Source organism: Petromyzon marinus, chromosome 50, assembly GCF_048934315.1.
Source record: "Petromyzon marinus isolate PM22_M1 ecotype Great Lakes invasive population chromosome 50, UKy_Petmar_22M1.pri1.0, whole genome shotgun sequence".
Taxonomy (NCBI): Eukaryota; Metazoa; Chordata; class Hyperoartia; order Petromyzontiformes; family Petromyzontidae; genus Petromyzon; species Petromyzon marinus.
In genome coordinates this window covers 6,807,629-6,820,088 of record NC_133716.1, presented here as the reverse complement: position 1 = coordinate 6,820,088, position 12,460 = coordinate 6,807,629, and the positions used below count along the sequence as shown (strand labels likewise).

Below are 12,460 nucleotides of genomic sequence, written 5' to 3'. Positions count from 1 at the left end.
ATCCACGACCCATTTTCAATGCCCTGGCTGAGGGAAGGAGGTTCCCACCCAAGATTTGACGGTACATGGCCCCGTCCATCGTCCCTTTGATGCGGTGAAGTTGTCCTGTCCCCTTAGCAGAAAAACACCCCCAAAGCATAATGTTTCCACCTCCATGTTTGACTGTGAGGATGGTGCTCTTGGGGTAATAGGCAGCATCCCTCCTCCTCCAAACACGGCGAGTTGAGTTGATGCCAAAGAGCTCCATTTTGGTCTCATCTGACTACAACACTTTCACCCAGTTGTCCTCTGAATCATTCAGATGTTCATTGGCAAACTTCAGACGGGCATGTATATGTGCTTTCTTGAGCAGGGGGACCTTGCGGGCGCTGCAGGATTTCAGTCCTTCACGGCGTAGTGTGTTACCAATTGTTTTCTTGGTGACTATGGTCCCAGCTGCCTTGAGATCATTGACAAGATCCTCCCGTGTAGTTCTGGGCTGATTCCTCACCGTTCTCATGATCATTGCAACTCCACGAGGTGAGATCTTGCATGGAGCCCCAGGCCGAGGGAGATTGACAGTTCTTTTGTGTTTCTTCCATTTGCGAATAATCGCACCAACTGTTGTCACCTTCCCACCAAGCTGCTTGGCAATGGTCTTGTAGCCCATTCCAGCCTTGTGTAGGTCTACAATCTTGTCCCTGACATCCTTGGAGAGCTCTTTGGTCTTGGCCATGGTGGAGAGTTTGGAATCTGATTGATTGATTGCTTCTGTGGACAGGTGTCTTTTATACAGGTAAGGAGCTGAGATTAGAAGCACACTCTTAAAGGGAGTGCTCCTCATCTCAGCTTGTTACCTGTATAAAAGACACCTGGGAGCCAGATATCTTTCTGATTGAGAGGGGGTCAAATACTTATTTCCCTCATTAAAATGCAAATCAATTTATAACATTTTTGACATGCGTTTTTCTGGATTTTTGTTGTTGTTATTCTGTCTCTCACTGTTCAAATAAACCTACCATTAAAATTATACACTGATAATTTCTTTGTCAGTGGGAAAACGTACAAAATCAGCAGGGGATCAAATACTTTTTTCCCTCACTGTAGTCATCAATAACACTGTGGACTTAAAAATGAAAAAAAAAACGTAAAGTGACGTTTTGGGCAATGGCCCTTTTTCATAGCACATAGCAACGGCTCTTCATTGTTTACGGATTGTTTTAATGCATTCCGGAATCGCTATTCAGATTGTCTGACTGAAGAGTATTCTCACTGTGTGGACATCCCATTGATGCTGTCAAGCTTTTTTACCCAACGTCCCATAACGTAATCGATACTGCTTCAGAAAAAAAACATATACAGGGTGATTCATTTAAAGATAACCCATTCATTTCAAATAACCCTCTCTCACAGGTGATTAGATGTTATTGTGAAAGAGATGTTGGACAAAATTGTATATCAGGAGAGTGTTAAAATATTTCAGAAATTCCTTTGAGATTGGTGGGAGAGAGAGACGGTCTGGATCGAAACGGACTTTTATCTGCAGCTTATTTGAGTGGGGTATTTATAAATGGATCGCCCCTTTTAATGATGATGCCAAAACAAGATCAACCCTCTGTTTGTTGGAGGACGTGGTCATAATGGGGCAGCGTTATTGCCGAAGGGGTTACATCTGTGTTATCAGTTGCGTTATTTGTGCAAGTGTGCACCACTGCCCAAACGCGATTTCCCAACAGAAACGTCTCGAATAAAAACGAGGCTTTTTGTAATTTAAACAGAAACCAAACACATCGAATAATTATCGCGGACCTCACACTGATATAAATTAAGCTCGGATAAGATGGGTGTATGTAAGGAGCGGTGGCGCAGCGGTTAAGCGCACTGAGCTACAATCTTGGGGACCCGGGTTGGATTCCTGCTCACGGCCAACACCAGTGCCGACTATCTGAATTGGTCTTGGGCTTCCCCAAGGTCGACTCGGCCTCAAATGGGTACCAGGTGCGGTGTGTAAACATCGCCACGAGGGAGACAAAGGCGGCCGGACGTAGTGCTGCTGGCCACCCACCCCTCGTGCGCCGCGTCGGCCTTCATAGGTGCTCGCTAACTGCACTTGCCCCCAACAGTCTATTAGGGGCTATGTGGGGGATCTTTGTCTTTGTTGTCTGTGTGTGTGTGGGGATCGGTAGCGTAGCGGTCGGCGCACTGCGCTACCAACCCGGCTACACGGGTTAGATTCCTGCTCACGGCCAACACCAGTGATGATTTTCTGAACCGGTTCTCGGGCCTCCCCTAGGTCGACTCAGACTCAATTGAGGACCGAGTGCAGTGTGTAAACATCGCCACTAGAGAGACGAAGGTGGTTTGGGCGTGGTACTGGCCACCCACCCCCTCGTGTGCCGTGCCGGCCTTCATCGGTGCTCGCGAACAGCACTTGCCCCAACAGTCTGTTAAGGCTACACGGGGGATCTTTGTCTTTGGAGCGGTGCGCTAAAAAGCCGGCAACCCGAGTTCGATTCCCGCTCACGACCAACAACAGTGGCGGATATTTGAACTGCTCCTGGGGCCTCCCCGCGGTCGACTTGGCCTCGATTGAGTAGCTGGTGCAATGTGTGAACATCGCCACTGCCAATGGGGGCATTAAGGTGGCCCAGCGTGGTTTGTTTGGCCTACCACCCCATCATACGCTGTGCCGGCCCCAACAGCCCTCACCCCAACAGTCTGCAAGAAGCTAGACGGGGGATCTTTGTTGTGTATGTGTGCGCGCACGTGTCTGTGTTTGTGCGTGCTGTGTTCTTCACTCAAGGCCATTGCTCATGGTCTCGTGAGGTCACCCCGCTTTAGCCACGACCGCAGAGCTTTCAAAACTGCAGGGCATCTTACCTCTGGCCATTGTTAACCCCCTCCGTGACCCACGAGCCTCTCGTGGAGGCAGTCCGCGCAAAGCTGCGTCGGTAGCGGTTTTCCACTTGTGTGTGAGCAGTTGTGTTTGTCACACATAAGCGGCTTTCCCGCTCACATAACGTGTGCGGCTGTGGCTTATCTCCTCTTCACGACACTGATCCACGAGCGTGGAAATTACACGTTCGGACGGCAGGGTTGAGTATGGCCAGTGGACATCCAATGCTGACTTGCCGCAAAATGGTGCCAGCTTTAGTGACTCCAGATGGATGATGGGCTGCCTTGCGATTGCGAGCCACGTGCTATTAACTAGGGTTGTCGCGGCATAGTTGCTTACGATATGATATGGTATATTATTTTTTAAGATGTAGTGGAACTCCAAAAAACGCTGAAGTCGTATAACCACTATGTCGTCAGTTATCGCTGGGATGTGTTTTCGAAAGCACTTCACTGGGTCGAAGACATTTATTTCGAGTCGATTGCACTTTTATTCAATTAAAAATAACCACGTCGTTGCAATAGTTTGGAGAACGGATGATGTGTTTTTTATCGTAGACCCTGTACCGTGCGATACATTTTATGTCAATATCGTGGCAACCCCGGCTCTAACATATGTGCCGCTCAGTCAGATTCACACGTCAACAATTATTCATTCTTATTGCTACGAAAAACACGTAGAAAACTTGCTCTGAATGTGGATGCGAATTCAAGATACGTGTGATAATCAATTTTGAGATTATATCTGGCTGGCTATTTCTATGTGTGTATATTTATATAAACGTGTGTTCTTGGATGGGCGTGGGGAGCGGTAGTGCAACGGTTAGCGGTTCTGCGCTACGAACCCGCGACCCGAGTTTGATTCCCGCTCACGGCCAACACCGGTGACGATTATCTGAACCCCTCCTGGGCCTCCCCTAGGTCGAATCAGCCTCAAATGAGTACCTGGTGCAAGTGTGTAGTAAACATCACCACGAGGGAGACAAAGGCGGCCGGGCGTGGTGCTGACCTCCCACCCCCTCGTGTGCCGTGCTGGCCTCCATAGCACTTGCCCCAGCAGTCTATTAAGGATATACGGGGGATCTTTGTCTTTGTTTTGTTTTGGATGAGCGACTATGCTGGTCTCCTGAGTCGTTAACTGGTTTAACAAAAATAACTTAAAACTTGAACATTCATGGGTAAATGATAATAAGTATTTGTTTGTGTGTGTGCGAAATCGGTGTCCACTTATATACCCTGACAGCCTATCAGGCTGAAAGTATGAGGTATCATTACCCGCGTGTGTGTGTGTGTGAAAAATACTACCCTAGATCCACCGCAAATATACAAAAAAATCGATGCCAGCTGGATAAGGATTACACTTTATTGACGTATCTCTTGTCTTAAAAAATATTGCGTGCAAACCTACGGCTCGGATAATATTTGCTCGGTTGTTCGGTCTGTAGCATATCTGGCGATGCTCTTTATTAAATCGATTTTAACTTCTGCTGCCACCTAATTCAAAATACTCATATGTGCGGGGTGGGGGGGGTGGTTAGAGACCACGCGATGGTCGCACCGGGCCCGAGGACGACGCATCTCCCCACCCACCCCCTCCCCCCCCCCGGGCTCCTCTCAGAAGCACCACAACACGTTAATATTATGACGCTAATACCGACGGCTCGGGCACAAACGCTTTGTGCACCCAAGCAAACGCCCGCTCAGTTTCTAAGCGGAGACGGCAGAGGACCTGGCGGCGTTGCAGGGGCTCCTTTCGGGGTGCGCGGGGGGGATCTTTACACGCACACCACTCGGGACATTTGCCTCGCGACCGCTCCCCGGGCTGCACTTCGCATTTTTGTCAGCGACTCACGCGGTCACGTTTCTACCTTTTAAACTGTAGATATATCTGCCGACGCCGACGCTGCCGTGCCATCGGTCGCGTGCGAGTGACACACTTTGATGTATGTGTTCTAAGTGACAGCGCGTCAAACCGAGCCGCGACAAGAAAGAATTGGAATCTCTCGCCCTGCTATTATGCGCGGGTTCCTTCTTTCTTTGATTTCATTATTTATTAATCTAAGCCAGAAATCGCCAAGGTCTGCTGGTCAGACGTGTGGCAATGGGGAGAGAGGCCTGCTCTATTCATCCTACGGCTCCAGATGTCATAAATCCTTTCATTCGTCTTGACTCACCTGACACTCGTAGATTACACAATAAAGCATCTCTACCTCTCCCCGATTTTTTTTAAATCCCCCCCCCCCCCAGCCCCATCCTGTCTTTTCGCCTGACGTACCATTCTGGCGCATTTTCTGCACGTGGACATTGACCAGTGCGCACCGCACATCTCGCAGCAGCAGCAGCGGCAGCACGCTAACACGCAGAGCGCTTGTACACGGCAAGTTGATAACTTGCATTACCATAATTGTCATTATACTCTGATCAGTCTAAAAATATTCTGCCCGAGTCGAGTTATGCGACGTGGAATTTATTATTTTAACGATGATTTATGTTGGTGCGACATTTTTAATTTCTCGTGTGGTGCAATTATTTTGCTCCGATTTCTATTTGATTCATTGCACGTTTTGCTTTTGTAGCTTTGGTTGCCTGTTGCTCTTGAAAATGTGACTTTTTTATCCAAGTCTTTTGAGTTCTCTCGCCTGATTGAACAAAATCTGCTTTAAACTCCAGAAGCAGGGAGACGATGGCTCGTGATGATGATAATGACGACTTGCGACGATGATGAAAACAGGAAGAGAACCACGGTTGCGAGCTCACGTTCTGCCAAAAGTGTGTGCCCTTTACTGGAAGGACGCTGAGTACAGAATGGGATTTTGTAATGATATATGGGGTTTTATACTCCCGCTGAGGGCTACAAAAGAACAGGAAAAAAACACCAAAAGGCTTTGACACTGCTCACATTATGTGGAAAAGGTGCACACGCGCACAGACATGCATGCATACAAACAAAACGTGAATTGTGAATCGGCTCAAGCTTGATGTGTGCTTGCTTACCCAAAAAATAATTTGGTGGCCCGGGTAAATTATAGCAAAGCGCGGCTGCGTCTAAAATCCGCTGGAGCTGAACCACGGAGAGCATGCTGACACCGTGTGTAATTACTTGAGATTTATACGTGCGCTGTTCTACGTGACATTATTACGGCAAGTCGCAGCCTTCATGCGGGAGTGCTGGCGTAACCATCAACAGCGTCAGAGCATCAACGGGCCGATGCACACATCCCCTTCGTGAATGCAGAATTTAAAGACATAAGTCACGGTGCAACTGTGGCCTTGCAAACCAAACTATGGACTTCATAGTAAACCACGATAGTCTGCACTGCCTCAATGGAGGAGGAATAGCAAAATTACACAAATTATCTCCTGAAGCCCTCTCGTCGTGGCTAGCACACCACTAGAACAAGGAAAGCAAGCCAGACGATATTATTATTATTATTTTTCATGGATGCATCAATTTCAACACGTGTCCATAAGTGTGCGCTTCATGCAAAAGAAGCCGCCCAGTCTGAGTGTCTCTGCTGCGCAATGCCATTGTGAATGCAAAATTAACTTGCGGATTTTGTCGGCGCAGTATATCGTGGGCAACGTTTGGTGCAGCAGCGTTAAGAAAAGTTGGCTTGGTCTCCCCACTCACACGAACGTTGGCCTCGAACCCAGTCGTGGCAAATTCCACACTCTCATGGCAAGAGCTAATTTAATCCGTATTCTTTTGGAATCCTTCATTTTAGACCAGGTAAGAGGAGGCCTAAGTGGTGGAGCGGTGGCAAAGTGGCTGGCGCGCTTCACTGTCAACCCGCCGATCGAGCTGTTCGATTTCCGACCACGACTGACATTAGTGACCTCACACCTCGTCAGTCGTTGGGGGTTGCCTAATCATACCAACACCGCGCTGGTCAGTGGCAGGTTGTTGAAGGGTCCGGGGGCATCCAGGACCCGTTCGGGTATCACTCGCCACTGATGTTAGCCACGTCCAGCAGGAATCAAACTCGCGGGCACCAGCTTCACTGCGTGTTGCGTGCAGCACTACGCCACTGCTCCACCCTCTGTGAAAGCTGCCGTCTGGACGCTCGCATTACAAAGCATTACAAAGCATAAATAAGCTTGGGAGAAGGAGGGAGCATAGCTAAGGAGATGAGCTTCGACATGTACGACGAGAGGTACGGTCAAATCTCTCCTAAATCCTCTAGGTCAGTGTCGCCGTTCTTAATCCCGCCAGGCAGCAGGGCACTGCATCACCTACTGCACTTAATGGCAGAATACTGGGAATCCCCTCTAATCTTGAATTCTACAGCACCTGTCTTAATAGCATGTGAAGGGCTCTGTGTTAATTTGCAGAGATTAGGCAGTCAGTATCCTAATGCTTAAATGGACGTGCTTAGCTGCTTCTATCATTGTTACCTATATATTTAATGAAAAAAATAATTATCGTATTTGGCTATTATTATTACTAGGTGCGGGTACTCCTACCCTTTCCAGCCCGTGTGAAAGGGTAGGCCGAAATATTCCTCCAGAGGGTCTACCGAAAGCCCCCTTCCATGGAGACCACCCTGACAGAGGTTGCTGGAGCATTGCATGATAAGCGCCGAAGAGAATCTGCAACGGCGTACACGCGCAGGGCAGGAGTGATGCCTGGAGCGATCTACGGAATCCTCGTGATTGTGGACATGCTTTTTTTAAAGGCAGATGCGGTAATACGATGCGCTCCAAAATCTCGTGTGATCTGGCGAGACGTTGCCCCTTTGTCGCTTGGCTTTGGGACATCTTTCTCCAATTCTCTTTTTTTTATATATATAGAATCGGCTCTCTTGTCTGGCAGGGCCAGCATCCAAAGGCCAAGAGGGGGTTTCCCGCAGGTGCAGTGTATCGGCTACTCCCGATGCAAGTGTGCGATTTGCGAGCCACTTTAAGAATATCTCACTTCCCGTCTAACGTTGAGGCTGGGATTATGGATTAAAGGTCTTGACGGCAGTCTGAAATTTTTAAGTACGCGAAATAATCTCTGCCGGGCCGACGCGCTGAATGTGTTAGATAGCGTCTGCGACACAACGGGACCATTGTCAGCGGCAAGTATTTTCTCCAGGCTTGGCTATTCCTGTCCTCCTTCCGCTTGTTGCAGAGAAGAGTAGCAGCACCTCAGCTATCCTGTTGGAAGGAGATAAGTTTCGACATTCATAACATCCGACCGCCGTCTCCCCCCTCCCCCCATACATGCTCAATACCTGATAACCAGTAGCCCCCTAAACTTAAAGTATAAGGTTACGTACGTGGTGGTGAAGCTACATGATGTCCATAAACCGTGAGCCGTGTTTATTTTGAATGTTAAATCACCTCCACTCAAAACATTGGAGACGAAAATAAAATGCAAAGACAAAAAAATAATCTTTCAATCAAAGCCATGACAAAATAGTGAGGGTTGTACTCCCACCTAAACGCACTGAGGCCCGTGGTTGGCATTTGCAAAATGTATTGTTCCAATCTACGTCTATGTTCTCATGTATTTGGTTTCTTGCCTTTGCCAATCTGCACTGCCCGGCGTGATGACGTTTAGAAATGTGATTGAGTTCAAAGGTGTTGTTTTTGGTGGATGAACCGAATTGAAACATACTCCTTGGTTCTATTGGGTAAAGTCACGTAGGTGAAAATAAAATAACAAAAAATCACGACGTTTCGGCCACAACACAAGCGGCCTTCATCAGGTGAAGGGACGAGACTGTCTGGAGGACAGCGCTGGAGTGGGAGAAGCCACGCTTAGATCACGACCTTTAAGCTAGAACCGAATTTAAATTGGCGTAGCAGCGGCGGAGTGGTTAACGCACTGCGCTGTGCACCAAATCACCAGAGTTCAATTCCCGGCCATGGCTAACATCATTGAGGAGCGGCATCTCAACCGATTTTGGCTGTCCCCTTCAACCCCCACTGATCAGAGTGGTGCAGCGTGATCAATCGACCTGATGACCCGATTGGCATTGGAATGCTCTTATCTAGCAGTGGATTTACGACAATACGTATGTTTATAAAGGGTCATCGATATTGTTATCTTCCCTTTGAATTACACATGGTCGAAAGTTAATAAGAACAACGGTTACATGTCTTTATCTTCAAAATTTGTATTCCAATTGTGCTTTCGACGTCACTGTCAGGAGGCGTCGCGTCCGTTTGGAATAACAGAACCTGGGCATGGCGCCGTGTGTCACTGATCGACCCACAGCGGGACATTTCGTAGCACTGTGCCCGAAATGTGAAAAAAAATAGGTTTTGGTCGCTCAATAGATTCTCTACAGTGTAATTAAATATTGAGATTCTGAACGGAATATATTAAGCTTGTTTATGCACACTCCATTGGGCGCACCTTCCCATACTCCCTGCGACAGAAGAGGTGTCTCTCACTTGCCATTGAGAGCAGAACTTTAACCACATCAAGTGAAACATTTACATTGTACATGATGTTTCTGTGGCACACGTGGGAACCCGGTGGTTGGTTCACGGGCATCAGTAACCCAGACTTGAGCCCAAGATCCCGGCAGTGCTGGTTCATTGCTCTGACTTCTGAGCCATCTGGCAACCTCAGACAACTGAAATGTGAAATTGCTCTTCCCTGGGTCTGTGCCGTAGTTTCAAAATCGTTCAAGAAATTGGCATAAATTATCTCTTGTTACCTGAATCCATCGAGAGCTGGTTAGAGGCTCCGGGGTGGCTCGAGTTGGTAAAGGCGCAATTTCAAGCAGATCTTGCGAGGTTTTTTTAGACGGTGTAGCCTTCTCGAATGAGGGAAGCATTCAGTGTGTACCACTTGCGTATGCTTTCGCTGTCATGCTGCAGCTGCAGCACGGCTCTCTGGTGCCTTCGTGGGTTGTACCGCGCGTCGTTTCCGGCGCGAAGGCCAACGTTTCGCTCCGCGCGTTGGGAGCCTCTTCACTTTTTTTCCGCCGAAGCTTCGACGCGAGGCACAGATGTCGGGAGATGCGGCAGGCTCCCAGCGCGTGGAGCGAAACGTCGTCGCGCGTCCCGCCGAACAGCGCGCGGCACGGCACGACCGCCGAACACCGTGGAAACACTGTGGAAATCCTGGAGCGATTTCACAAATGCGTCTCTCATTTTAATCGTATCGGCGGGGGGATCCCAGCAAGATCATGAACATAATTGGCACGTGTGTATGTAGAGAGAGCTCTACCACTGAGTATTTTTTTAACCGGCAAAAGTTCATTGCGTGAAGGGAAGATTGTGATAGATTTATTCTGTAGCATAATCCCGGGTAGATCTATATAAAGCCTCATCTCACGTGCAGTTAGTGCAACAGCAACAGAACAACAGGGCAGAGGGCATCCGTGCCATGTGCCTCTATGGATCTTTAAAGAATCCGACTGACACCCATTAGGGGGATCTCTAGAGGAAAGGTTAGTATATAATAACTGAACTCGGGCAATTAGGGACTTTCCGATTGGAAACCGACATTGTGTGTCAAACAGGTAGTGCAATACAGCTCAGGGTAGTAATGGCATGAATTTAATGAATCCTTTATGGCATGGAATATCCTGTAAATTATTGCAAAAGGGTCGCATATAAAGCACATCAACGTTACGTCAAAATGCCTCCATATTTTTTGCAAGAAACGCAGCGTGTGTGCGATATTTATTTATTGAAACAATGCTAACTAGCAGCTCGAATAATACGTCACTATTGGGACGTTAAAAAAAACGTAACACATTCGCAACATCGGGTCCACAGTGTGACCCGTCACAGCCCGAGTCCATCCTGGCCCGTCGCGTGCAGCGTGCAGCCACTCCCTCCCGTCCAGTGGTGGCAGCAGCTCCGTGCTACGAACCCCCGGCAAAAACCTGAGTTCGACTGCCAGCCAGGGTTAATGTCGGTGGCGAGTGATTTTCTGAACAGGTCTTGGGAGCCTACCCATTCGCACGACCTTCGGTACTGTTGAGCGAACCTCCGTGCCCGTCATCCAGCAGTGGATTGACGAAGCGCTGTGGGTTCCCACTGTGTTAAAGGAACAGCGTTGATTGGTCAATCGACGACTCGCTCTAAGATGACAGAAATGAAGCCATTGGTTCACTCCTCCTCCTCTGTTCCCTTGGACTTTCTGGAACACCGTGATGTCACCACTCCCTTCGCAGATATTGCACTCGCAGTGCGAGTGCAATAAGATATCTCTCCACTTATCTCCGTCTATGGCTGAGGACAGCTTCCATCTCCCTCCCCATGTTTGATATTTGACATCCGGCCGGAGCGCGGTATTGCTCGTTCCCCAACCACTTTCGAGCATTCCCCTCATCGATCTTACGTTCCACCCCATTAACCCCCACAACTCCCCGCCCCCCCCCCCCCCCCCCCCCCCACCTGGCCTTACGCAGGGAGGAGGCGATGCGCTCGACGCATTTTGAGTCCCTCGAGGACCTGCTGGACTCGTTCGGCCCGGTCCGCGACTGCTCACGGGACAACGGTGGCTGCACGCGGAACTTCCACTGCGTGTCTGAGCGTCGCATCGACTCGTCGGGCTGCGTGGTAAGGAACTGCATCTACCCCCCCCCCCCCCCCCTGTCTCACTCGCCACCCCCCTACTCCTCACACCAACTATCCTGATGTTGCCTAAATGGGTAACAGGTGCAGCCCTGCAATCGTTTGCTCTCTCCACTGTTGGAGAGCCGCTTTTTTCAACGCTGGCCGGATGCTCTGGAAGAGGTAGGAGGAGTGGTGGGGCGAGCGATTGAGCAGTCGCACAGGGCACTGAGCTATGAACACAGCGATCGGAATTGCAGTTCCCGACCAAGACTAACATTCGTGATGAATGATATCTAAATGATATCGCAGCAATCCGGTCATCCTCGCAGCGGCTTTTGGCTAGCCATCGAACAAAGACGGTCGCTGCATCGCGCACTTTCAGATGCGCTTCTGCGGCCGTCTGGAACGCTCTTCTTTCCGATTATAGTTCAACAGACATACCGGCCACCTCCCCTGAGTGACAGAGACTCGCCGGATTGCATAACAAGTGACGTGAAAATTCCCCGCTTTTCGATTCTTGCGGAAGGCACCCCACCGCAGAGAGCTGCAGGGAACACCTCTCTGGAGGGTATTCCACTCTGCCGAGTAATCCCCCACCGCGCACGCGACCTGCCGATGGACTGACTGCGATACACGCATTCATACTGCTGGGTTTGCAGTGTGAAGGGGTTGCATGGTTTAAGATAAAAAATAAAATAAATAAACCCTCGCTCATTGCTGTCAAGGATAACATGGCCACAATTTTTTGTTTACTTTTTGTGCTGGCGGTCTGAAGCAAGGCTTTGTGAATGATACACAGAGTATGGTGACGCCGTGTGACATGCAGGGCATACGGTGAAAATTGCACCCTTTGCTGCCTAAAATTCACCTGTTACGCATTATTATCGTTATTGTTTCGAGGCTGCGCTCACCTGTCTGTCCAGCGAGTAACAACCGGTCCACCCCACCCATTTGCCACGATAGCCAACGGGACGAATGTTCTCGCCACTGCACTTAGAATTACCCGCCAACTCCTCCTCCCTATTCACCCTGTCCATTAAGACCATTATTGCACTTTCTTTTGAGAAGGCGATTCACA

The 12,460-nt window shown here is 49.0% G+C and overlaps 1 protein-coding gene across 3 annotated transcripts in view; it reads left to right on the top strand.

Annotated features, from left to right (window-relative positions):
- LOC116953184 (astrotactin-2-like) overlaps positions 1 to 12,460 on the top strand; it is a 483,535-nt gene that overhangs the window by 279,256 nt on the left and 191,819 nt on the right. For all 3 annotated transcript variants that reach the window (XM_032973126.2, XM_032973123.2, XM_032973125.2), the window contains one exon: positions 11,235 to 11,385. In XM_032973126.2, the coding sequence (XP_032829017.2) occupies positions 11,235 to 11,385 (151 nt within the window). The remainder of the gene's footprint in view (positions 1 to 11,234; positions 11,386 to 12,460) is intronic.